Raw genomic sequence first — 24,964 nt, forward strand, 5'->3', positions numbered from 1 at the left:
CCCCGCCTTGGAGCACTGTATCGGTCGTGATGGATCGGATTGTGGGAGCTGTCGAGATTCCTCTGATACTGCATTTGCCGCGCAGGCTCATGCATTGCAGAAGTACTGGAGTTCTTCAGAAAGATTTATCGCTTGGCGCCTGACACAATCCAACTTCCACCGTAATAACAGTGCCAAACAATAGATCGAAATGCAACCCATCCAAACACTGCTAAACTTCTCAAGGTTGCTCACTCTTGTTCCCTACACACAATCACAATGAGCGATGGCGATCTCGCTCCAATGGTTTGTTCAGCCAAACGCTTTTTCACCCCGAACCCAGCCGCCCAAAACCAATCAAACTCAATGGCCGAAACTTGCCTCTCACGTTTGCTCGTCCAACTTGCTTCTGGCTTGTCTGGCAGGACATTGCTCCAGCAGTCGTAGCGTCGACTGGACCAAAGTCAACCGGCACGTCGGCCGCGGCTGCCTCGGCGCAACGCATGCGCCCACAGCTGTCGTCGGCGAGTCTGAACAAGCTGCCGAGCGATGTGGACGAGGCGTCGGTGGCGTCGCGCGCTGGATCCACGGCGTCGTCCGCCTGGACTGCCACGACAGGATACACATCAGCCACGCGCGCCGCCAGCACAGTCGCGCCGATCAAGCGAACGGTTGCCACTACTGCTGTGACTGCGCCAGTGCGTGCAAGCCAGCGAACCGCCACGGGTACATCCAAGGTACCCGAGTTGCATCCTCATGGGGATTCGCATCAAGCTGTCGGAGTGATGAATATCTGAGACAACCATGCAAACTCTGAGACAACCATGCAACAACTATTCGTGCTGTCAAAGTGCTTCAGACAAAAGTACTAACGCAGAAACGTGTGCGTGTTTGGGTTTGGACCTGATCCGATTTTGCAAACATCAAACACACAGCACCGACCGAGTGAGGACGACCTCTCGACAATGACAGGTGGTCCGACACAACGGCGATGGAACTCGTCGCACATGTACTTTCCATACATTCTTATGGGGTAAGTGGCATTCTGCGCCCTTCTGTTGTCGCTGCTTCACTCGAGAGAAAAACGACTCAGTTTCTGTTCTGTGCAATTTTTTGTTTTATTTTTTTGGACAGCTATGTGCAACTGGCGTTCAACACGGCCATCATCATCATCATGCTGTACTTTGCCTACCAGGTAGTCAGCACCATTCAGCACGATATTGACATCAAGGTGGACGACTACGCTCAAGGTGAGACTGCGGGGGTTGTTTTTTTTTGCGTATTTGTGCCACCTCTTTCTGCTCCTCACCTGCTGGTCCTCTTTGTTTTGTTTTGTTTTCTCGTCGTCTTGCTGATTACAGCCATCACAAAAGAAATTGAGCTCTGCTCGAAGCATTTTCTCGAAAACAAGTGCGCACCTCACACAAGGATACCTGCCATCGAGCGGTCGTGCATCGAATGGGAAAAGTGCATTCAGCGCGATCCGGCCACCATGGGGCGGTATGTCGTTTTGGGCATCATGGTGCTTTTGATTCTCCTTGTTGTTACCGTTTGTAGCCTCACTTTTGTTTTTCAACTCGTGCGCACCAGAGCCAAAATTACCGCCGAGATTTTCGCAGAAATTGTTAACAGCTTTATCGAGCCAATATCCTACAAAACCATGGTACGTGCGCCACTTTTGCGTGCACGTGTTTCCACAATTGAGTCACGCTGACCTGCGGCTCCCCTTGGTTTGACAGGCCTTTTTTGTCGCATTCTTTTTCGGCTTCACAATAGTTGGCAACTACGCGTTCCATTTTGCTCGTTCGCGCGTTCCCGAGCCCCCTCAATTCAAGCAGCCAGCGTATATGGCATTGGTAAGCGAATTGGACTGGTGGATGTCCGGGCTCAACGCTATGTTGCTCACCTGCGCTTTCCGGTTGCACTCATCGCCCCGAACATAGGCTCCCCAACATGGCCGTTATTAACCAAAAGTCCCCTTCCCCTCTTCCCCGCGTTAACACCAAAAACGCACTCTTGCATATTGTGCAATAAACTTGTATTTGTTTGATTCTTGCGGGGCTTTTTTTTTCTTTCTTTCTTTTTTTCTTGTTTTTTTGCTCCAAACGGGAAAACGTCAAATGTACACTGCAACGCAAAACCACTGGAAAACTCGTGGGAGTGACCAGCCATTCATAGTTGTTCGCTTTACTTGGCCTGCTTGGTCGGGACAGGGGACTTGCCCAGCTCCTTGTGAATGTCCTCGACACTCTGCTTCAGAGATGCGCAGAACTTGTCGGTATCCTTGTGGAAGGCAGTCACGTGGGTGCCGATGCGGTTGTCGTCCACCATGTAGCCAAGACCAAAGCCATCGGCAACAACGGGACCAAAGCCACCGACGAGAAGTGCCGGGCTGGCGAGGGTCGAGGTGGAGAGGACGTTGTGGTTGATGACCTTGTAGGCCTTGTCCGTGAAAATGGCCGGTGTGGGCAAGCCTTGCTTGTTGGCGAGGTACTTGAGAGCAAAGAGGTGACGGTCGCAGCCCACGCCCATGGCGGCGTTCTTGGTGAGCTCAGAGTGCGTCGAGACGGCCTGGCGCAGCTTGGCAATGCGTGTCTCGTTGGACGCCTTGGGGTCGAGGAAGCTCTTGACAAACTCGACCGAGTCCATGCTGGCCGAGCGAATGCACTCGGTGCGGCCGTGCTTGAAGGCAGCCGTCGAGCACGACTCGTAGGTGGTGCCGGTCTTGCCGTACATGCGAGTGTAGGCGAGCTGGAAGGCCATTTGCGCGACACCGTCGGGGCTGAGCTTGTGGCGCTTGATGGCGTCCTTGCCAAAGCCGTGGTACTCCATCGTCTTGATGTCCAGCGACTGGTCAAGCTTTTGGTACTTGGCAATGGCGTTGCGAATGCCGGTCTTGATCTCATCGTTCAGATCAAAGTCGAGACGCTGGGCCAGCGAGGCGGCGGCGCCGGCAGGCACATCGCCGGTGATGATGGGCGCCTTGGTGGTGTCGCCAAAGACCTCGTTAAAGTAGCGGAGAACGGCCACACCGTCGCCCCACGAGTGCTCAAAGTTGATGGCAGTCTTGCCGTCCTCCTCCATGAGCAGCGAGAACGACTTGTCGTACCAGCGCGTGGCCGGGTCGCCGACGAGGAAGGCGCGGGAAAGCTCGCACGGGTCGGTGGGGGCCTTGTCGTCCAGCGCAATCACAAAGAGACCAGAGTCAATGGCAGCAAGCGAGGCGCGGTTGCGGTCGCTGATGGCCAGGACCTTGTCGCGGAGGCGGGCCCAAGTGTCGCGCTCCTCCGAGGTGAGTGCGGCAACAGGGTGCTCGTTGCGCGGGGTGGTGTCGTTCTGGATGCTCTCGATCGCGGCACGGATGGCGGCAGAGGGCAGCGTCTTGCCTTGCTCGTCGCGAACAGTCAGCTTCCAGACGTGACCGCGACGCAGAATGACAACGTGGCGCACAGTGCTGGCGTCGGCCGTCAAAAGCTCGTCGCGGCCAACACGGGGAATGCGCGTCGAGGCGAACAGGCGCGCGTACTGGCTCATGTCGAGCGGGTAGGCGTTCTTCATGTAGGCATAGTACCACGAGAGCGAAGAGGGAATCCAGCGCACAATGTTCTTGAACGAGTCCGTGTCTGACTTTTCGGGATTGAGGTGGAACACGTCGGGAGCGAGCACGCCCTTCTTGAGCGCGTTCAGGAAGCGGATGGACGACGTGATCATGTTGGTCGCGCGCGACGCTTGCTTTTGGTTTTCGGGCTTGGGATCGTCCAGGAAGGCAATGAACGGGTTGACGTTGACCACAACAGGGTCGCGCGTCTCCAGGTACATTTCAAACCACGGCGCCGAAATGTACGACGTGTGCTTGTTGGCCTTGTCCGATGCCACCAGCGCGTCGTGCAGTCCAGGAGCCTCGTTCTTGCGGAAGCTGTTGACCGCCTTGACGGTGGTTTCGTACTCTTCCACCGACACGAGCGGGCGCACGGCAGCAAGGTACTTTGTCAAGGTGTCCTCGAGCTTTGGCACTGGCAGGCGTGGAAGCGACGGCTGCGAACAAGAAAAAACAAAAGCGAAACACGAAGAACAAAACGAAACGAAAACCGAAAAAAGCGAAACGAAACAAGAAGCACGAAATGAAACCGAAACCGAAACCGAAACCGAAACAAACAAACAAACAAACATTTTTGACCCCCAAAAATCACATGTTGAGCACGAGTTTTTGAAGCCAAATGTCAATCATCCGACTAAACAATCAGCCATCAATAATCATGAATCATGAAGATGATGATGATGATGATGACATGCAGCGATTCGTTACCTGGAAGTGCATTGTCGGGACGACGCTGCGCTGGATGAATTCGCCTTCGAGGCGAGCGGCAGCAGCCGACGCAGCCGCAGCCGAAGTGCTCAAGCGCGCCTGCGATTTGTTTGGGGGGGGGGAATCAACGAGTTGCACAGATTGGACAAACAGAGGTACACAAAGTGAGGGTCAAGTGCAAAACGTGAGACCACCAACGAGCGAGATCAAAGCGAAAAGCCAGAGTCGAATGAATTGGAGAAAGATCGTCTCACTCGTTCCTGCTCTCCGTCCCACCCACCCCACCTCCCCTCAGCCGCATGATGGGAGCATGCCAAAACGCCCCTTGATCCTCCCCATCTTCATCGAACTGTAGTGTCCCAGTCAGGGATCACTGGCCAAGCCAGCAAAGCGGCAAAAACCATAGAGATCGCAAGATTTTTCCGTTCCTTTGATTCGTCCCCCGCCTCGCCTCCACGCTGTGCCCCCCCCCGCGCTCAACTTTTGACGTCTTTTTGTGGTGCGATTTTGTGCTGCGATGTGACTGAAAGCGAGAGGCGGAGTGCGTGTTGTGTGTTGCTCACCTGGCGCGCAGCCGATGATGACACGGCAACAAATCCACGACCGACGGTTGACAACATTGAGTGTTGTTTGGATTTCCAAAAAAAAAAAAAAAAAATGGACGACTGAGAAACAGCATAGCAGCGAACATCAAACATGAGCAGAATGGTAAACATTTGGACAAGAAAGAGAAGGGTGGAAAAATGCACAACGTCGGTTACGGTAGGGGACAAGAGCCGCAAAGTACTTTACATGGAGAATGAGAAGGAAGGGATCGGCAGCTGCACACTCGCTGTGCTCTGCTGCCTTGGGTTGGAAGATGCGCCAAAGGCTCTTAGGAAATCAGGCGTACAGCCACCGATTGAGCTCGTAAATCGCTAAAACAGCATCCGCTTTGGAAAATTGCACTTTTATTAACAGCAAACATTTTTTTCGTTCACTCTCGGGGCTTGGAGGCTGCGCGCTGGATCACTTCGTTGGTGTTGGCCCAGACAAACTCGCGAGCCTCGGCGTGCTGAGACACAACCTTGGAGGCGTGGCCGTTGGAGTCGACAACGTGGAAGCCGCCCTTGAACTGAGGCGCGGTGAGCGCCAACCCAATGCGGCTTGCGCATGTTGCGGGACTCTTCCCAAACACCTGAACGGCTCGCACAAGGCCGCGAAGAATGGGGTTGAGCTCGGTGCCCCACGCAGTCGCGACAAAGCCGGGTCCGGCATGCGCAAACGAGACGGTGGGGTGCTCGCGAGAGAGCGAGTCCAAGGCAATATCATTGTAGAAGCCTGCTGCAAATGCGGCGTTCTTCAGCGAGTAGCCTTCGCGCAGCTCAGGGTCCTTCTCGTAGTCTGAGTAGGCAAGATGAGCGCCGCCAGAGAGAACGGACAAGACGCGCACGTCCGCGTCCGGCGATTGCGTGGCGGTAGCCTCGAGCAGCGGCAAGAGTCCTTGAATCGCAGCGATGCGACCATAGTAGTGGATGGCCAACTTCTGGTCGATGCCTTCGCTCGTTTCCGTGCGGCCTTGCATGGTAGCAATTCCGGGCGTCAGGACGAGATAGTCCAATCGGCTGTGCGTGCGACGGTACTCCTCGCAGAATTTCTCAACGTCGCGGATGGACTGCGCATCGATCGGCGCGAACGCATACGAGGCAGAGGCTTCAGCACTGGCTGAACCGGACGGACGTGCGGAGGAAAGTGCGGAGGTTTGCATTGCCTGGACGACTTCCTGCCCGCGCTCGGCGCTGCGGCCGGCAACGGTGACTGAGGCGCCTTGCCGTGCGAGCCACTCGGCCAGGCCTCGGCCAATGCCGTTGGTGCCGCCGATGACGAGGGCGTGCCTTCCAGCGAGTGCGGAACTTTGCATTGCGGAAAAAGAGTGGTCGCCGCCCAATTTGTCCTTGGTGGCGTACTGGAAGAGGGCGAGGAGGACCAGCGGTACCGCGGCTGTGAGGAAGGTCACTGTTCGCATTCGAGGCGCGAAGGATGAAGGACCAAGCGAAGGATGGAGGACCAAGCGAAGGGAGGGACCCAGAAAATGACTTGGACGCTGAGAAGCGCGAACAAACAAAAAAAGGTGGAGTGTTGCTGTTATGGATTGATGTGTATCTGTATTTGGAGTGTGTTCACTCGTCGCTTTGTATCAGTGAAGTCCCTTGTTTCCCTGTTATTACTCTCATCATCAACCCATCACTCGTATCTTCGTGTGACGAACTGGGCTCATCCCTGATAGGTCTTCCCCTCATTCTTCACTATATTTCGAGTAAACGATACTTCCGCATACATTTCGTACGCTTCAGTAGTGATTCTAGGTTAAGTTCCGGGTAAGGTCGTGTCACGATCTCTGATCATAACAGTTGCAGCGAAACTGCTCGACGAAATGACTTGATATCAGTTCGAAAATTTCGAGCGCGACTTCGACTGCTCACAATTGGCGAGACCCGCGTGTGACGGCTGTTCCAGACAGTCCAGTACGATGCTGCACTTTAAGTAGAATCGAAGCGGCAGTTTGGTTCACTCAGTCCTCGATTTTTTTATTATTATTTTTTTTATTTTGTGGGTGCAGTTTGGTGACGTCGTGTTTGTTGTGGCCCAACAAACACCAGATTTGTTGGGGAGCTCTCGCGACACCTTCCCTTGCTCGCAGCCGCAGTCCAAATGGCACAGCACATGCACTGTGGTGTCTACAATTCAACATACTCAGTTCTTTTGTGACCCTTTGAATCCACACAGAGCCAAAGCACACCCTGCCATCATGCTGGGTTGTTTCCTCTGTGCCATTGCGCTCGCCGCCCAGCTGATCAGCGCCGAACCGTCCGACGTCTGTGACGTCTGTCATTGTTCCTACAGCCATATTGATAATTGTGACACGAGCATCGCCGAGTTCCCGATCAACATCCCAACATCCACGACCTACTTGTAAGTCAGCCAGTTGGAATCGTTTTTGTTTTTCTTGTTTTGCGGGTTCTCCTCCTCCGTCTTCGCTGCTCCTGCCGGCGACTCGTCACACAACCATCCCAAGGCTAGCTTCGCAGTCCATTACGGAGGGCGGGCGTTTCCGACTCTCCGCTACTTTGTCAAAGAGCGCAATGTGACAGTTGACCTGATTGGTTTGTTTGTTTTGTTTTTTTTTTGTTTGTTTGTTTTTTTTTTTTTTTTTGTTTTTGTTTTTTTGGGTTTTTTTTTTTTGTTTGTTTTTGTTTTTTGGGGGCTCGTTCATTTTGCAGAGACTTGGATTTCACTGCAATCACAAGCATCCCGGCAGGCAGGCTTACCGGATGCGCATTGTTGGAAACCATGTAACTCGAATGTTTGCCTGTTGTGCATGAGCTTTGTTGGAAGTGATCATGTCTCATTGCTGAACGGTGTTTTGCGCAGCGAAATGTTGAGCTGTGAACAAGTGACAGAAATCGAGCCTTTTGCTTTCGACGGCCTTGTTGCACTGAGCAAAATGTAGGTCGAGCAGAATGGTAGATGGCACAGACTCCTTCCGTCACGCTCACTTGCGCGATTTGCACCAGCTCCTTGGCATCGGCCAAGATAACCAGCATTCCTCCAGGATTGTTCCGTCAATGCACAAGTCTTTCAGACATGTACGGAACATACCAATGGCATAACGAGTGCAACATTGAGTGCGTCGCGTTGCTCACCCAGCATTGACAACAGAAACATCGGCGGACCCATGACAACCCTCCCGGCGGGCCTGTTCAAAGGGCTTATCAACCTTCCCGCGAGCAATTTTGCGATCGGAAGCGGCAACTTTACTTTTGGTGGCAATACCCTTGCCCCGCCTAGCACCTATGGCTCTGCCAGCTCGTTCTTGCGTAAGTGTCAAACGAGAGAAGAGAAGAGAAGAGAGAAAGAGAGAGAGAGAGAGAGAGAGAGAGAGAGAGAGAGAGAAAGAGAGAGAGAGAGAGAGAGAGAGAGAGAGAGAGAGAGAGAGTGTGTGTGTGTGTGTGTGTGTGTGTGCGTGTGTGTGTGTGTGTGTGTGTTTGCGTGACTGCGATTTCGTGTTCTCAATTTGGGTTGTTTGGGTCGCTTCGTGGTTGTTGCAGCTTGCGATCCGGCTTGTGACACTTGTTTTTCGAACGGGTCGACCTCGTGTTGTCCAGGAAACTGTCTCTACTGCAGCAACTCGATCGCTTGCACCACTTGCTATGATGGATTCGAGCTGACAGGTGCAGGTGCATGCGCTTTGCCTGGTCAGGACAGCTCTTCCTCTTCGACAGCCATTATTGCGGGCGCTGCAGGTGGTTGTGCAGCCTTGCTGTTGCTTCTGGTTGTGCTGGTGCTGGTCGCGCGACGCCAGCGACGCGCCAAGCGTTTAGAAGCTCCGTATGCGTCGGCAGGCTCGATTACGTACATGAATCCCTTGGAATTGGCGCCACAAAAAGAACGCCCGTCTGAGCAGTATGCAAGCATCGACAACCACGATGACCCGCACCGTACTTACGAAGAAATTTCAACTCGAGCCCCGCTATCCTACGACGACGTAAAGTCCAGCGCCCAGCCTCAGAGCGCCCAACCCTTGGAGGGTACGTATGCTGAGACCGACCCTTTGACGTCCAGCTTCTTCAGAACTACTGTTGACAAGTCGCACACGAACTACGCAAACGTGACTGGCATTCTCTCGGCCGACCACGTAGAGCAACTGTGAAATCGCGTGTCTCGCTCTTGGTTGATTTGATGAAATATGACTCTGTCCCGCGCTTGTCTCGGTTTTCATCAAATGAATTCTCTTCTTGACAAAGCTTTTCGTATGTCTGCGTTTATGATGCTTTTGTGATGCTTTTGTGATTTTTTTTTTTTTTTTTTGTTTGTTTGTTTGCTTTTTCGTCACAGCCACTCCATTTTTGTTCCGATTCATCTAACTCCATCCACACACCCTCCCCCTCTCCTCGTACTCTAGCCCGACTTGCACTGCTTGACTGAGCACACAAGCTTCAAACAAATCCAACAATCCTTTTTGATGGGGGGTGCCAAGTCAGTGGACTATCCGGACACACAATCGGCTGGACCCTCGAAGAGGGGACGGCTGTTGTGTGTGCAGTCCACGTTTGGATAGAAAGAATCGGAAGGCACAGCCGGAAAATGTCTTGGACGCGGAGAAGCGAACAAACACAAAGGGGGGAGTGCCGGGGACAGTACGAACAAAATCCAAATTGGTGATTGAATGCTCCTGCTTGTCTCGATTTACAGGTGAGATTGCCCTCTTGCATACTTCAGTTACGGCCATATCTGGTGGAATGCACCGCATCCCGTTCCGCTCTGCGAAGTTAAACCACCATGAGAGTAGTTAGTACTGCGGTGGGAGACCACGCGGGAATACTGCTTGTTGTAACTCTTCGTTTTTTTTTTGTTTTGCCACTTTTTTTTTTTCCTTTTTGGCCTTCTCTTCGGTGCTTCACCCTTCTTCCCCCACCTGACGGAATACAGTTGTTGCAAGAGAAATATTGCAGCGTTGACCTTTTTATGGCAAACATGAATGAATGAACGATGGCAACGTCGGTAAAACAGACATCCGTCAACGCTCTTCAGGATATCAAGGAAGAGCGGAAGAAAGCCTGGTTCACCCAGGAACACAAGCAAACTACAACCCGCGATTGTAGATAAACTGGTGCACCGGTTGGCCAGTGGTTGGGTTGATTTTGTTGCGGAATTCTGGCTCCAACTGCGCGGCATCGACGGAAGCACGTTGCGGGAAGAGCGCGATGGCAAAAGGAAGTGTTGTCAGTCCAACACACGAAATGAGCGCTGCAGAAAATGTGAAACAAGCGGCATTGTCGCGACGAGTTAGCAAGAAGCTGAAAAGGCATCCAAACAAACTCGACAACCCTCGTGCATTTTTACCGAGATTGACGGGTAGCACCAAGCGGGGCCTGCGCTCGAGAAGGTTGTTCGAATAGCGGTTGATGAGCGCCAACAACAGCGGAGGAAGAGTCAACGAAGGCAGAGCGGTGGCCATGCGCGAGACGGCGACTTGAGACACGGCTCGGAACCCAGCTGCAGGCGAGGTTCCATGTTCGTTGCCACTTTCGTCAAACACTGTGATTCCAGACCTAAAAGCACTCAAGGAGGTGGCGAAGCGAATATTGAGGACAGAACTCGGACGCATTGTTTTCAAACAGCGAAAGCACCCGATCAAAGCAGCCTGACTATTACCGTAGCTCCTTGGAACGCATCAAAAACACGTTGACGGCACCTGCCAGCGCGACTGCAGTGTATGGAATGAAGAGTCGAATGGTCGAAGCGACAACCGGGGAGAATTTGGCCGAATTCTGCACAACTTTTTTGAGTGACAGAGCGACGGCACACGAAGTCGCGGTGGCAGCGGCATAGGCCCCTGAATAAGTCACATGCAAAATCATAGAGCGAGTCAGCAAGTGCAAAGCCACGCCAAAGCCACGAATGCATGCATACCTCCCATTTCAGCGTTGGTCATCGGGGTGGTCTTGTTTGCGTTGCAATAGTTGAAAGCAACGTTGATGCTCTGGTTGGTCCATTGCCAAAAGATGGTTTGTGCAACCTGGTGAAATGGCATGAACAGACAATACATGTATTGTCCGAACGGTGAGAAACACAAACTCACACAAAAAGATTGTACGCGTCGGAATGTCACTAACGAACAGCTCATACAGTGGCATTCGGAATCAGAAGACCAGTAGTCACAATCAGATTGGTTGGGACAAAGCTGGCCATGCGGAATGGCAGCAGAATTGGTTTCTGAGTGTCTGGGTGAATGCTTGCGTCCACCACTGCCAAAGTTAAAGCGAGACAAAGCATCAGCCGTCGGTTGCGGTGTACTCGAGCAATACACACAGCCATCTTGCTGCTCTTCACAAGCAATGCAGCGGGGTCGTTTTACATTGCTTGGCGCGCCACAGATCGTCCACAGTGGTGGTAGCGGCAACCGGCTTTCCTTCACGGTACGTGCGCACGAGCTCGGCCGCGCTCTGCAGCTCAGCCGTCGACGCCAGCAGCGTTCGCGGGTCGGTCAGCTCAACAAAGTGCCGCACGCGACCCCAGTACGTATCCTGCGAGTATCTCGGCTTGGCTGAGCGCGATAACAACCAAAAACGCGTGTATGTCAGTTGTGTCCCAAAATCCCAACCTCAACCCAACCTCGATCCAATCATCGGCCATCCTATCTGCTCTAGCTCTGCCACTTGTTCTTACAAAGATCGATGCGTGGCACTGTGTTGGCCAGCGGCGATGGACTCGTTGCTTGACTGCTGCTGCTCATGGCACACCCTGATTTTGATAACGCAATTGTCAAGACTGTCCTATTGACAAATCCGCCTTTCTGCCTTATGCTGAATTATGTTGTTGTTGAAAGTGTCGAAGCGTCGTCCTTGCTAATGATGAATTTGCGCCGCGACCCAATGCAATCGGCTTCGAATTGATTCGAAACGAGATCATTCTTCCTTCTTGTGTGTGTAGTTTCTATTGCAATTCTCTCAGTCCAATACGCTTCCTTCTCCTGTTCCCCTTCCTTTCCCTCCCCCTCCGCCCCCCGACGCCCTTCGTCTTCCAGCCCTAATCAGCTCCCATTCGAACAGCAGCAGTTTGGCGGTGGTTGTGCTGTCGTTGTGCGCAACCATCGGCTTCAATCTCGCACGTGGATGGTTTTAACCGACTTTTTTTTTCCTTTTTTTTTTTTTTTTTTTTTTTTTTTTTTTTTTGGTTTCGGCTGCTGCTTGTTCGGGGAAGTTGCCGCCGTATCGCAGTCTGAAGCGGACACTTTGGCATGCGTTGGTAGTGCAGGGTGCTCGCAGTCATCGCAGCGGCCGCGACAGTCGAGCAAGAAGCAGAAGCTGAAAACCGAAAAACCCCAAAGCCAAGACGTTCAAAACAGGGGAAAAAAAAAAAGCGAGATCGTGCCGATCGTCAGTTGCTTTCGTTTCGGCTGGCTTCGCTGGTCCTTTTGTTCGGTGTGCTTTGCGTGGACTCCAGCGCTGTTGCATCAATGGGAGGGCGCGTGCAGGGTGTAGTGTGGGGTGCACGAGTCCCTGCGCCTCCCAACGACAAGCAGCGATCATCGAGGTGAAAAAGCGGGAAAAAACCTTTTATTTTTTATTTTCACGTGCGGCAAACTCTTCTCGCTGTTCAATCGCGGCGGCAAGTGAATGGCAGACGCACTACGGTGTGGAAGGACAATGACGCAGTCCGCTCTTTTGCCTTTTTGTGCTTCATGGGGAGAGTATTCTTGTCAACCCGCCTCAGAAAGCACTCTTTTGATTTTTCTTTTTTGATTTTTTTTATTTTTTTTTTTCGGTTTTATTGAATAATGGCCACAATTTTGGTCTTTTTCCCTTTTTTTTTTTTTTTTCCTTCTGCTTGTTGTTTTTTCCGCTTCTTTTGCTCTTGTCATCAAACTCACTCGTCATTTTATTTCTTTTAAACAAAAAGTTCAAACTCAAGCAAGTGACGCCAAACAACACTCGTCAATCATGCTTTTGCTGAAAAACCTGCATGCAGCTCACTTTCCTCGTCCTTGCTTTTTGTTTTGTTTGGTTTGTTTCTACGACAGAAAAGAAAACCATGTCTGCTTCCCTCTTTGGTCTTCCCTCTGCCCGCAAGTTCACTATGGCCCCCGCCGCCGCCGAGTCTGGCTACTCGTGCGAGTTTGGCTCGGCCAAGTACTACCAGCTCTGCGCCGTCGGTGGCATGCTTAGCTGCGGTCTGACCCACACCTTTGTCGTCCCCCTCGATCTCGTCAAGTGCCGCATGCAGGTCGACCCCGTCAAGTACAAGTCGATCGGCTCTGGCTTCAGCCTCACCATCAAGGAGGAGGGTCTCCGCGGCCTCGCTAAGGGCTGGGCACCCACCTTCATTGGCTACTCGCTCCAGGGTGTTGGCAAGTTTGGCTTCTATGAGCTTTTCAAGAACATTTACGGCAACGCCCTCGGCGAAGAGAACGCCTACCTGTACCGCACCTCCCTCTACCTTGCTTCCTCCGCTTCCGCTGAATTCTTTGCCGATCTCGCCCTCTGCCCCTTCGAAGCCACCAAGGTCCGCATCCAGACCCAGCCCGGCTGGGCCAACAACCTCCGTGAGGGTCTTCCCAAGCTCATCCGCGAGGAGGGCATCTCTGGCGCGTACAAGGGCATCACCCCTCTCTGGGGCCGTCAGATCCCCTACACCATGATGAAGTTTGCCGCTTTCGAGCGCACCGTTGAGCTCCTCTACCAGTATGTCGTCCCCAAGCCCCGCGCTGACTGCACCAAGTCCGAGCAGCTCGCCGTCACCTTCTCTGCTGGTTACATTGCCGGTGTCTTCTGCGCCGTCGTCTCCCACCCCGCTGATTCCGTCGTCTCCAAGCTCAACGCCAGCAAGGGCTCCACCGCTCTCCAGGTTGCCAAGCAGCTCGGCTGGGCTGGTCTCTGGAAGGGTCTTGTCGCCCGTATCATCATGGTCGGCACCCTCACTGGTCTTCAGTGGTTCATCTACGACGGTTTCAAGGTCGCCGCTGGCCTCCCCCGCCCCCCTCCGCCGCAAATGCCCGAGTCCCTCAAGAAGAAGCTTGCCGCTCAGTAAAGCAAGTTCCAGTACAGTGTGTGCCTTCGCTTGTAGGCGGCTATTTGTGCTGCTGCGTGCATGCTGTGGTTTTGTTCTCGACTGCTGCTGCATGCCGTGTGTTGTTTTTCAATCGCTAGTTTGTTTTTTCCTCCCATCCATCGTGGTTTCGTTTTGAATGAGGGCAAGAAGAGGGCAAGGGCAAGTTGCGATCCTGATCAACTACTAAATCCATTAAAAATCGGACTCAAGAATTGAGCAAAATTTTGATCACGACATTTGCTGCTACTGTCCCTCTTCCATTTGCTCTCTCTTCTTCCTCTCTGGTGTTGGTTCTAAAGCTGTTGCTCTGCTTTCTTCATTTTTCCTAGTTTCAAGCCAACTCACTCTTCTGTTTTGTATTTTGCAGTTGACGTTTGAGTGAGTTTTGCATTAAACCGCGGCTCGTGCGAGCTGTTCAATTTGCCTTCCTGTCTCCGAATCTCTCCACCAGTCCCCCCCCCACCACCACGCGTCTCCCGTGCTCTTCCACCACCAGCAGCATCGATATGCGCCTTGTGCCACTGTGCATCTCCAGGCAGCAAGGGAGGGGGAAACAAGTCGGACTTCTTCGATCCGATCGGTTTTTTTTTTCTTTTCTTTTTTTTTTGGTTCTTCTTCCTACCTCATGCTTCCAATCGACCGTCTTTCTTTCTTCCCGTCTCACTTTGTCCCCTTCCCCCCCCCCCTGCTTCATCCTCTGTTTCTCCACCTTCCTCTTTCAGCCATTCAAAGCCATGTCTGCAATCACAACAACAACAACAACAGCAGCAGCCAAAAAAAAAAAAAAAAAAAAAAGGCGCAAAAAAAGGCGCATCGTGCTAAAACCGCACGCAGTGATTGGTCCAAGTGCCGATGTCCAATCCCAATGCACACTCACTCCATGAGTGTCACCTTCAATGTATTTGGATTTGTCACCTTCATTGTAGTGCTCACCATTCTGGCTCTGTTGGATGTTCACTAAATTTGCCTCACAGACGAAAAAAAAAACAAAAAAACAGCCAAACAAAAAAGCTGATCGCCGTGCTTTTCACAAAAAAGTGTGCAAAGTCTGAGAAAAACACGGTCACTCCGCTTTTTTTTTTTTTGAAACCTACGCACCCGTCCAGACTCGTCTTCCATCCGATTCTGTTTTGATTGGATTGGCGAAAGTACTGTCTCAAACCAGTTCGGGCAAGCTGTCAATTTCCGAGTTTGCCGATTTGTGAACACACAGGCTGCACGGCAACTGTGCAAAGAATCGCGTCAGTCTCCACCACTCGCACAACAACACTGCTCCATTGTTTATTTTTTCGAGCAGTCGTGGAAAGATGACAACCTCAGTTGTGGACGGCCCTGCGCCAGACGCAACCGTGGGCTTTGACGCTCAAGAAGACTGCCACGCTGCACCCGTGTCACGATCCAAGCTGGGCAAGGAACCAGCATTTGTGCGAAGCTGTCTACGTGCTGGCGGCCAAGCCCTCGTCTTTTTCGTGCTGTTTGCTGCAGTCGTTGTCGTGATTTCAGCACCAAGCGCGCGCCCACACTTTGGACACGCCGTGCACATCCAGCCACAACATTCGCCGGCCTTCACTCGGCGACAAGTCGATGCGGCGTTTGCTGCTGCAACCCACAACCAGGTCGAGCAGCTGGTGCCGACGACACTGGAAATCGTGTCCCTCTCTCAGCTGCCCACCCCAACAGCGCAGAGCACCGCCCCGGAGACCACCACCGCCGAGCCATCCACTTTCGCGGTGCCGTCAAAGCCCGCCATCGAGCGCCTCAAGGCCTACCTGCAACGCTCGCGCAAGGCGCTGTACGACATGTTCCATCCGCTCAAGGCAACCACTCTGTCTGCCCGGCAAAAGCTGCATGTTGTGATGGGCAACCAGGCCTCGGATCTCGACTCCATGGCCACCTCCATCATTCACGCCTTCACGAGCGCAGCACACCACCACGCCGACAACAGCAGCCTCCCCATCATCCAAAACAACACGCTGATTGTCCCCATGATGAACATTCCCCGCCAAGACTATCGCTTGCGCACAGAGGTGGCGTACATGTTTGCCAAGATTGGCCTGACACCCGAGATGCTCGTCTTTGTCGACGACTTTGACGCCAATGTCATCAACGCTCGCGGCCTCCTGCAAGTGACTCTGGTCGACCACAACATGCTGGCGCCCGAGCAAGCCAGCTTTGGCTCGTCCGTGGTCCGCATTCTCGACCACCACTCGGACGACGGCCACCATGCTGGCATTGCCGATCGGCAGGTGGACTTGGTCGGCTCGTGCTCCACGCTGATGACTGAGCGCATCCTTGCCTCGCCCGAACTCAAGGCCACCGTGCTGGACGCCCACGTTGCCGCGCTCCTGCTTGGCACAATCCTGGTCGACACGGTCAACCTGGACACGGTCAAGGGCAAGACCACGCAGCGAGATTTGGACGCCGCGCATGCGCTGATCGGCTCCGCCAGCTCGTTTGTGGCCCGCGGCCAGCTGTTTGCCGACTTGCGTCGCGAAAAGTTCAACCACGCCGCCCTCACCAGCGATGAACTGCTCCGCCGTGACTACAAGGAGGACCGCTCAACCAACACGGCGATCGGCATCAGCTCCATCTCCATGTCTGTTCGCGAGCTGATGCAGCGCGACCGCTCCTACGCCCGTGCCATTGTGCGCTTTGCCACTCTCCGCAACCTCAAGGTGCTGGCCGTCATGAACTCGTTCTTTGCGCCCGACTTTTCGAGGCAGCTCACCATCTACACTGCCGACAAAAAGTCCCTCAAGCGCGTCGTTTCGCACCTCTTCCGCAACGGCATTGTCGACTTTGAGCTGACCAAGGTGAACGTCCCCGGTCTGAGCGGCGAGGCGCGCATTGTCACCTTCACCCAGAGCAACCTTCGCGCCTCGCGCAAGGTCCTCATGCCCCTGCTGAAGGGCTGTTTCTCCGGCGACTTGAGCACGCTGCAACAGCAAGCTGCCCAGTCGCGCACTGTCCCTCCCACCCCTGCTCCGACGTCCCAATCGTCGTCGCGCACCAAAAAGTGAAGTTTGTTTTTCTCTCTTTCTTGTTAAGTTAAGGCCCCTTTCTTTCTTTTTTTTTTTTTTTTTATTTATGATTTGTTAACGCGATTGTTTCATGTTCAAAGAAGTGATTTTTATTTTTGTTGCTCTTGTCCAAGCCCAGAGCTGTACCAATACCAACACCTCGTTTTGATTTTTCCGTTTTTCCGTTTTCAATTGGTGTTCACTCTTCATTTTTATTATCAATTTCTGAGTTTATTTTTTTTTTTTTTTTTCAAGCATCATGGTGCGCGGAGTTCTTGACGTGTTTGGTACGTCACTTTGGCGCTTTGGATTCGATTCTCTCTCGGTTGGGGCTGGTGGTCTGCCCGCTGCTCCTTGTTCTTGTCTGTGTTTTGTGTTTGCCTGTGCAAGTCGAACTGCCCGGGGCGTGTGACGTGAAAGAGTGGGAGAAAGCGTGAACGAGGGGGGTTTGCTTGGGTGCGATGATGACGCAGACATGACGGCATCGAGCAGCGGCTATTCTCGTCCACTTTGCCCTCAGCGACTCTCTCTCTCTCTCCCCCCTTCGTCTGTGTGTGTATGTGTGTGTGCGTGTTGAGATGCACAGTCACAGTGTTCAGCAAGCGGGCAGCAGTGGGTCGTCAAGGCGAAGGAAGAGCAAAGTCAAAAAGCAATCCAACAATAAAACTTGTCCTTTTTTTTATTTCTTGTTTCGCCTTCGGTCGTTCTTCGTCTTTCCCTCTGTCGTTTTGTCGTTTTGTCGGCTGTCACTTTGTTTCTCATATTTCATTTGTTTTGCTTGCTCGTTTTTGCTTGCAGTGGGCACTGGCTCCAATCTCAAAGACATGGACATCTTCACCAAGATGGGTAAGTTTTTTTGTCTGATTTTTAAACCTTGTTTTTTTTTTCTTTTTTTTTTTTGTCGGGCTTTGTCCTCTCACTCTACTCCTGCCACTGCTGCTGCTGCTGCTGCTGCTGATGCTGATGCTTGCTCAACAGACCCTTACTGCGTCTTGTCATGCGGTCGACAACGCCTCCGCACTGCCACACACTTCAATGGCGGTCGAAATCCCATCTGGAACCAAACCCTGCAGCTGTAAGTTCTTTTGCTTCCTCTTTGTCTTTGGCTTGCTCGGCACTCATCTCTGCTCCTTTGTTGCTTGAAACTATGTCAGCTCGATCGAGGAAAACGTCACAGTCCTGCGCGTTGAGGTTTTTGACCAAGATACAGTGACCGCCGACGACGTTGTGGGCGGTACCGACATTTCGCTGGACGAGGTCTTCCGCACGGGCGCCGTCGACCGCTCGTTCGGCCTGTTCCGTCACAACGGCAAGACGGCCGGCACGGTTCGCCTGAACCTCATCTTTACGCTGAACGGCAGGCTCGCCCCTCAACAGTATGCTGCTCCCCAGCAGTATGCTGCTCCCGGCACAACCACCACCACCACCTACTACTACCCGAACGCCGGCTACGCTGCGCCGCCCCCTCCAGTCATTCCCGCGCAGCCAGTGTACTACCAACAACCGCCGACCACCACGACCACATACATTACGCCCACCACAACGACGTACATTGCGCCGCCGACCACAACCACCACGTACGTGACGACGCCAACTGTGACGTATGTCGATCCGTACTACGATCCGTACAGCACGACCAACGTCGTGTTCCTGGGATCGGGTCGCCACCACCACCATCACTACGGCTACGGCGGGCGCTACGGCGGGCGCTACTACTACTGAGTATCTCTTCAACTGAACTACTCGTTTGTTTTTTGCTGAAGGAGCCACTGTTTTTCCATCTTGACCTGGAACCGGTAGAGCCGGTTGATTGGCACGGATGTATGTCTGTATATACTGATGTGTCTTTTGTGTGTGTTTGGATTCTGTGGAATCTAAACCCTGCAACGCTCGTCATGTGAAGTTGCCGCATTTGTTTTTGTTTTGCATGAATTCTTGCCCTTGTTGTTAGCCATTATACATTTTTCCTAGTTGTTGGTTTGCTCTCTTGTTGTTGGTTTGATCGCAATGCCCTTTATATGGATAAAAAAAAACACGCTGGTCTACTTTTTGAGAATCGCGGCACCAAACTTGGCGCTCTTGGGCAAGTTTTGCATCAGCTCGGTGTCTTTGCAGGCTCGCAGCAAGTCTTTCTCGCGGGAAGTGCAGTCGGGCAAGCGGAAGAAGGCCTCGAGTGCCGCGCGAACAGCTGCTCAAACACAAAACCCAGTCAGCAATCAACGACACTAGTGAGACAATAAACGAAATCCAAAAAGGCAGCGCACCTTTGCCCTTGCGTGCAGAACCGCCGGGCGTCAGCTTCAGCTTGTGACGATAGGTGGTCAATGCCGAAAACGGCGCCACGACAGGGATGGCGAAAAGAATCACGTCATCGGGATACGGACGGCCAGTGAGCGAATCGAGCAGCGTCAGGTTGTCCTGTTTTCAGTGGGCATTCGTTTTGAGAGCAAACATCAGAGTCAGGAGAAAAAGAGGGGGGACTTCTTTACGAGGCAATCAACAAAAGAACAGCCCTACCTTGGCGTCCTCATCAAGCAGTGTCACGTTCTCTTCTGCCAACAGTTGGCGAATCTCCTGACGCTCAGTCTCGTCCATCTCCTCGGCCGCAGCGGTCGCGTCTTCAGCTCCTGCCGATGCCGTAGATGTCTCGACTGCGGGAGCAGCAGATTCAGGCTGTGCATAAGCACCCAAAAAAAAAAAGGTTGATGTGAGTCCTTGTGCATCAAAAACACTCTCCCCATGCCTGTTGTTTCCTCTTTGTACCTTCGCCGTGGCTTGACGGGCTGCTGGTTTCTTTGCGCTTCCAGCCGTTGACGGTGAGGAGTGAGAGCTGCTGGCCTTCTTGCCGGCATCCGCCTTGCTCTTGGAATCCTGCGTCTCGGCTCGACCAGCGGACTATAGACCAAGGAAACGAGCAGTTGCCCAAGTCAGAACAAAAATGCCCAAAGCATCACAGCCCGGCAAAACGGTACCCTTCGCTCTCGTCAAAGCACATACCCCAAGAATCTCCATGCGCAGCTGGCGCTCCTCCTCGTCTTGTTCGCCGTACTTGTCCTTGATCTTTTTCAGTTTGGCCTTTTTGCCGCGCGGCAGAGGTTTGGCGGCAGCAGCTGTAGATGTCGTTGCGGCAGTAGCGGGCTTTTCCGTGGGGCGAGACTCAGCCTTGCTCGCTGCTTGCACTTCAGGAGCTGCTGCTGCTGCTGCTTCTGCTGCTGCTTGGCTGGCCGACTCGGAGGCAGAAATCGGCTTGCCTCCAGTCTTCTTCATGTCCCGTCGCTGCTTTGCAGTCAAGTAGTGGCGCTTTTGCACAGGCTGTCGAGGTGGGGGGAAAGGGGGCCAAGATGATGAAAAACTTGGCAACCTTGCAAAAATTCACAAACCCAAGCCCCAAGACAACACATCAAACCTTACCCGATCATCCGCGCTGGGACCACTGATGCCACCTCCCGAAGTCGATCCAACATCGGCATCGTTCTCATCAAAGTCGCCCGGTCGCGAAAGGAGATACTTGCTCACGTCCTTGTTGCCGACCATCACAGGCCCAGGGCCAAATCGAGGACCCGTCGACTCGAGCAAGATGGACGAAGGCGTGGATGGGATGGATGGCGTGCCAATCTTGACGTCAATCTGGGTGTCTGGGAACTCGACATCGTTGGCCGCCTGATCATCCTCGCCATCATCGTCGTCCTCGTTCTCCTCGTCCGCGCCATCGCTGCTGGTCGTGAGGGTCGCTGTGGACGTCGCGTTCTTTTGATCGCTTGCAGCAGGGTCTTCATCCTCGTCGCCCTCGTCGTCGTGGTCGCTGACATCCATGTCCAGCTCTGGCTCGTTGGCGGCCTCTTCGGCGGATTGCAGTGACGGAGCGCTGGCGCTCGCCTCGCCCTCCGACACGACCTTGCGCTCTTGCAGGTGCTTTGCAATGCAGGATTCGTCCAGTCGATACAAGAAGCCAAAGCCAAGGATGAGCGGCGAAGGGGGCAAAAAGTTCTTGCGGCCGCGGATCATAAAGCTGCCCGTGGTGAGATACTCGCCGGTGGGAGCAGTCTTGGAGACTTGGTTGGCGGCAACCCACCAAGCGCTAGTAATCACCTTGGCGTCCCACGCCGAGCTGTAGCACACGGCAAACGTGCCAGCTTCGCACAGGGAGCGGATTGGGACGGGCTGATCTGGGGTTGGGTTTTTGACAATCACACTGCTGGCACCATGGAGATCTGCGTGCACGTAGGCGTCTCCGTTGCGCAGGTGGCGCTTGACCAGGAGCTCGTTCTGCTGCATGTCGCGACCGCCAATCACGAGGTAGTTCTCCGAGGTGATAAACCACAGGAACTTTTCAAACCACAAGACCTTGCGAACTTTGTTGACAGTGGCCTTGACGGCGACCTGCTTGAGTTGCTGCTTGGTTTGGCGTTCTGCAGACTTGAGCGCCTTGGACGACGCATCGATCGTGCGCTGCTCCTTGGCGGCGGCCTGCTTCTTGCGTGAAAAGTAAGACTCTGCGTTGGCGTGTACGCTTGCTGTGATGTCGATGTCAACCTTCATGCGTGTCTGCTGATGATGGCCCTTCTTTCCGCCCTTCGCAGAGCCCTTGCCTTTCGAGGAAACGGCTTGATCAGCGCCTTCGTCCTCGGAGTTGTCGTCTTCTTCTTCTTCTACAGCGTCCGGGCTTCTACAAATTCCAAAACGGGGTGAGAACCAAAACCGGGGGGAAAGCAATATTCGAGAGCTCAGTGCCACGCTGCGCTTACGTGAGCATCAGAGTAATGATGTTACTGTCAAGCTTGAGCTTGTGAATGATGCTGGCGACTGGATCTTTTTGCTCCTTTGCAGCTTCCACCATGTCGCTGATCTCAGACCAATCGACAGCGTGAGCGAGAGCGCTGCGAATGACGAGGAGCGCCTGTTCGACCTGAAATGATCAAAGTTAGTGTTTTGTTGGGATTTTGGGGGGGTTGCACGGAGGATTAAAACGGATAGCTTGTGATGCCTCCTCTCGAAGTACGTACTTTGGTTTGGTTGTCGAGAATTAGCTGGCCACGAAGAGCCTCTTCTTCTTGAGTGGTTCGCAGACCAACGAGTTTTCGCTCCTGCTCGAGCTTGAACTTTTCGAGCTTTTTCAGAACATTGCGCTCGTCGCCGATATGCTTCATGTCAAGACGCTGGCCTTCGATGCGCGAGTAGAACTCGTCCACAGCGCGATCAAATGTGGGAAAGTGCACCACGGGTCGCGCCTTGTGCTGCTCGAACAGGAAAGGGTGGTATTCGTCAAAGCTGTCAAAGAAGAGTATTTGAGTAAAGAGATTCACACGCGCAGACACTTGAACAGATGCGACATTTTGACAAAACGAGAGACGACGAGTGCATACACAAAAATGTCGGAAGCGTCGCCGGAAGCAGAGGCCAGAGCAGCAGCCACAGCCGCTTGCTCATCACCAACGCCCTTGTTTTTGTTGGCAGCAGTAGCGCGAGATTCTTTTCGCTGGATAATGTAGCCCTGGGAGATCGCAAGCCGAAAGCCATGAGAAAGGAAGATTCCCAAATAGACAAAAGATGCTGCAACAATCGTGGTGGCTTACAGGTACTTCACTACTGGCTCCGACATCGATCAACAACTGTTGTGTGTTCAGAATTTCCGCGTACAGCTTGTCGATGGGCTCGGAGTGCTCTGCACAAACCGAACGTGCAAAACCGTGCCAAAGAAATTCTTTGAGTTTCACTCGCGTTTCAACAAATGCCTCTGTGACCAATCATTCGACGCTTACCTGCAGTGCATGGCAGCTGAGAGCTCACAGAGCCATCAGGCTTGAGTCCAGCTTTGAGAATGCAGTGCTCAACGACCGCCGGTCCGAAAGCTGACCATCGTCACAAAAGCAAAGTCAGAGCAACGCACCATCCATGGATCAAACAGCACTCGTATTTTTTTTATTGTAAACTCGCAGCTTACCAAGCTGGCTGTTCAGGAACTTTTTCAGCTGGTCTGCCGGACTGCAGGCAAGCAGCGCTGCGAGCAGCGTGGCTTTGGACGGGATGACGTCTTCACGAACTGCAGCCTCGGGAAACTTTTCACCAACAGCAAAGCGCACGTCTTCGTCGCCTTCGACAGTGCGCACACGCAGGAGCGACAGGATGTTGTACTCAAAGTCGGTCAGAATAATGTTTCCCTGAGCGCGGAATATTGAGTTCAAGGTGAGCGATAGACGGGGGGGCGGGGAAAGGTGAGTGACGATCAGCAATAAGAGAATGACTGTATATGAGATTCACCGCTGTAATAACAGTAGTGGTGAACCAGATGTGCAGAACGACAAAATGCTGTTCAACTTACACGATCGTAAAGTTCCACAATGACATGGTACGCCGCGACGCCAGATCCGAATTCAAGGTCAATGACACGATCGGCTCCAACTTGACGAATGCTATTCAATCGACGCGTGCGGAGGTGCTTGCGAAGCTATGAACGAACGGAAAACAACGGAATGCGCATGAGCCCTCACAGATGCAGCCAATCGCCAGATCTTTGCATTGCAATCATGATGCCCATGATAAACCCACCTTCATGGCAAAGTTCGATGGCGAGTTGTTTTTGGGCCAATCGAACTCGGTTGTGTGGAAACGAATGCCAGACTCGACGAGCAGAATGGCTTTGAACCCTGGCTTGGCGAGCTTGAAGAGGTAGGTCTTGAAGTTAATGTCATAGACATTCGTGACACGCAGACCAATCAGTCTGTGCAAACAAGGTGTTTCAGCACAATGGACTCGATGGGGTGAGCGTTGTGTGTGTTACATAAGCAGCAAGCATGGCTGGTTGGACTGAGAATTTGGTCCAAGAGACCAGCCATCACGCTCATCGCATGCGACTGTGTTGTCTTGGCTTGGCGTTGTCGTGTTGTGCTGCAGTCGCGATCGCGACAGTGCAGAGTGGAAGGGGCGGGGGGGGGAAGAGCTCGAGGCGGCTTTGGGGAAGAATGACGAAACAGAAAGCGGCTTGTTGAACAAAGCGGCTCGTTCCATTTTGGCGCTTGCACAGACACGAGGATGATGATTTGCATGTGCATCTGAATCTGGTTTGGGGGTTGTCTTGCTGTTGGGAGGTTGGAAGAGGCGGCACGAAGATGGCAAAACTCACCGACTGCGCAGAAGCGCAATGGACGCGATAATGTCCAAAGACGAGAACCGCTGCTTCATCGAGATTCAAAGGACGACTGGCTTTGTCTGAGCGTTGAAGAATGATACGTATGCGGTTTTGTTGTGTTTTATCATCGAGACAATGAGAAGCGGGGTTTGGAACCAGAATCGTTGGCAGCTTACTGTTGGTTGAGAGTGCGACAACGGCAGAACAGCTGAGCAAACGGAGCAGGCGTTCTCGCTCGATACAGGACGTCAGTCACCTTCGATTTGTACCTGATAGTCATGTAAATATAATTTATTATTGTTTTTAGCTTTTTTGGCGGAGAAGGGAAATCCTCAACAACTGCAAAATGGAGTTTGTCTTCGGAAATGGAGTCCAGTTCGTTGATAGGTCTGAATGAGGGTGTTTGGATCAGCTTTGGACTCGTTGCATTCACTTGCATGTAAATGCCGGTATTTTGTAGTGTAGTACGGTTGTTGTTGAGGCTCAAGCACGCGTGTATAGGAAAAATGATTCGCAGGTCAAACTTGTTGCGTTCTTCAGACGCTTGGTTTCGCGTAAACCATTCTAAACCAACAGCATGTTTCGGAACACGCCGATCACTCTGACGCTCCACCACCAGATGTGAGACTCCGATTCCCACAGGTTGGGGCTTAGAGCTACTGGCTAGGTAACGTCGATTGATTGATACAAAATGCGCAATGACAACTATCCAAAAGCATCCGAATACACCAGAATATGCTAAATCCTCATGAACTACCACCGGCTAACCTCGCCGGCTGGACGGACGCAAACTCGGGTCCTGACAGGCCACCGGACCCGCCGGACGGAAAAGACCTGCCGGACTCGACATCAGGAAATGAAAAAGCAGGAAAAAGAAGAACAAACAATGACATCAACCACCAGCCACGTTTGCCGGCTCGACAGACTCGACTCAGCTTGACT

General features: G+C 52.9%; 9 protein-coding genes and 1 non-coding gene across 10 annotated transcripts; 6 read left to right on the forward strand and 4 right to left on the reverse strand.

Moving 5' to 3' along the window:
• The first annotated feature begins 214 nt into the window (after window positions 1–214).
• Window positions 215–2,008, forward strand: CAOG_04054 (hypothetical protein). The gene is made up of 8 exons (XM_004347829.2): window positions 215–285; window positions 405–716; window positions 915–1,012; window positions 1,114–1,229; window positions 1,341–1,479; window positions 1,570–1,642; window positions 1,719–1,835; window positions 1,923–2,008. The coding sequence occupies exons 1-8, from the start codon at window positions 259–261 to the stop codon at window positions 1,944–1,946; spliced, it is 906 nt and encodes a 301-aa protein (XP_004347879.2). The 5' UTR covers window positions 215–258; the 3' UTR covers window positions 1,947–2,008.
• On the reverse strand, window positions 2,001–4,943 carry CAOG_04055 (carnitine palmitoyltransferase II). The gene is made up of 3 exons (XM_004347830.2): window positions 4,849–4,943; window positions 4,286–4,384; window positions 2,001–4,014 (listed from the first exon to the last, which is right to left on the reverse strand). Exons 1-3 carry the CDS (start codon window positions 4,903–4,905, stop codon window positions 2,167–2,169), a joined length of 2,004 nt encoding a protein of 667 aa, XP_004347880.1. The 5' UTR covers window positions 4,906–4,943; the 3' UTR covers window positions 2,001–2,166.
• Window positions 4,944–5,213: 270 nt separating this feature from the next.
• On the reverse strand, window positions 5,214–6,428 carry CAOG_04056 (hypothetical protein). The gene has a single exon (XM_004347831.2). It carries the CDS (start codon window positions 6,288–6,290, stop codon window positions 5,262–5,264), a length of 1,029 nt encoding a protein of 342 aa, XP_004347881.2. The 5' UTR covers window positions 6,291–6,428; the 3' UTR covers window positions 5,214–5,261.
• Window positions 6,429–7,073: 645 nt separating this feature from the next.
• Window positions 7,074–8,975, forward strand: CAOG_04057 (hypothetical protein; the record flags this gene model as incomplete). The annotated part of the gene is made up of 5 exons (XM_004347832.1): window positions 7,074–7,237; window positions 7,697–7,771; window positions 7,840–7,911; window positions 7,985–8,142; window positions 8,431–8,975. The coding sequence occupies 5 exons, from the start codon at window positions 7,074–7,076 to the stop codon at window positions 8,973–8,975; spliced, it is 1,014 nt and encodes a 337-aa protein (XP_004347882.1).
• Window positions 8,976–9,546: 571 nt separating this feature from the next.
• On the forward strand, window positions 9,547–9,662 carry CAOG_09586. The gene has a single exon (XR_889829.1). It is a non-coding gene; the product is annotated as a 5S ribosomal RNA (ribosomal RNA).
• A 112-nt stretch (window positions 9,663–9,774) lies between these two features.
• CAOG_04058 (sideroflexin) lies at window positions 9,775–11,586 on the reverse strand. The gene is made up of 7 exons (XM_004347833.2): window positions 11,495–11,586; window positions 11,184–11,372; window positions 10,955–11,073; window positions 10,739–10,844; window positions 10,481–10,661; window positions 10,169–10,377; window positions 9,775–10,072 (listed from the first exon to the last, which is right to left on the reverse strand). The coding sequence occupies exons 1-7, from the start codon at window positions 11,559–11,561 to the stop codon at window positions 9,909–9,911; spliced, it is 1,035 nt and encodes a 344-aa protein (XP_004347883.1). The 5' UTR covers window positions 11,562–11,586; the 3' UTR covers window positions 9,775–9,908.
• A 1,092-nt stretch (window positions 11,587–12,678) lies between these two features.
• CAOG_04059 (inorganic phosphate carrier protein) lies at window positions 12,679–13,991 on the forward strand. Its single transcript, XM_004347834.2, has 2 exons — window positions 12,679–12,738; window positions 12,849–13,991. Exon 2 carries the CDS (start codon window positions 12,860–12,862, stop codon window positions 13,853–13,855), a length of 996 nt encoding a protein of 331 aa, XP_004347884.2. The 5' UTR covers window positions 12,679–12,738; window positions 12,849–12,859; the 3' UTR covers window positions 13,856–13,991.
• A 244-nt stretch (window positions 13,992–14,235) lies between these two features.
• Window positions 14,236–16,934, forward strand: CAOG_04060 (hypothetical protein). The gene is made up of 2 exons (XM_004347835.2): window positions 14,236–14,254; window positions 14,851–16,934. The coding sequence occupies exon 2, from the start codon at window positions 15,184–15,186 to the stop codon at window positions 16,894–16,896; it is 1,713 nt and encodes a 570-aa protein (XP_004347885.1). The 5' UTR covers window positions 14,236–14,254; window positions 14,851–15,183; the 3' UTR covers window positions 16,897–16,934.
• A 166-nt stretch (window positions 16,935–17,100) lies between these two features.
• CAOG_04061 (hypothetical protein) lies at window positions 17,101–18,869 on the forward strand. Its single transcript, XM_004347836.2, has 4 exons — window positions 17,101–17,183; window positions 17,695–17,742; window positions 17,875–17,971; window positions 18,051–18,869. The coding sequence occupies exons 1-4, from the start codon at window positions 17,156–17,158 to the stop codon at window positions 18,616–18,618; spliced, it is 741 nt and encodes a 246-aa protein (XP_004347886.1). The 5' UTR covers window positions 17,101–17,155; the 3' UTR covers window positions 18,619–18,869.
• A 19-nt stretch (window positions 18,870–18,888) lies between these two features.
• Window positions 18,889–24,081, reverse strand: CAOG_04062 (serologically defined colon cancer antigen 1). The gene is made up of 15 exons (XM_004347837.2): window positions 24,017–24,081; window positions 23,443–23,614; window positions 23,216–23,341; window positions 22,838–23,054; window positions 22,656–22,745; window positions 22,470–22,558; window positions 22,260–22,387; window positions 21,900–22,164; window positions 21,642–21,802; window positions 20,308–21,562; window positions 19,894–20,208; window positions 19,660–19,791; window positions 19,414–19,569; window positions 19,161–19,314; window positions 18,889–19,084 (listed from the first exon to the last, which is right to left on the reverse strand). Exons 1-15 carry the CDS (start codon window positions 24,073–24,075, stop codon window positions 18,939–18,941), a joined length of 3,465 nt encoding a protein of 1,154 aa, XP_004347887.2. The 5' UTR covers window positions 24,076–24,081; the 3' UTR covers window positions 18,889–18,938.
• Window positions 24,082–24,964: the final 883 nt, after the last annotated feature.

Source organism: Capsaspora owczarzaki (genome assembly GCF_000151315.2).
Source record: "Capsaspora owczarzaki ATCC 30864 unplaced genomic scaffold supercont2.6, whole genome shotgun sequence".
NCBI classification, from domain to species: Eukaryota; class Filasterea; order Ministeriida; family Capsasporidae; genus Capsaspora; species Capsaspora owczarzaki.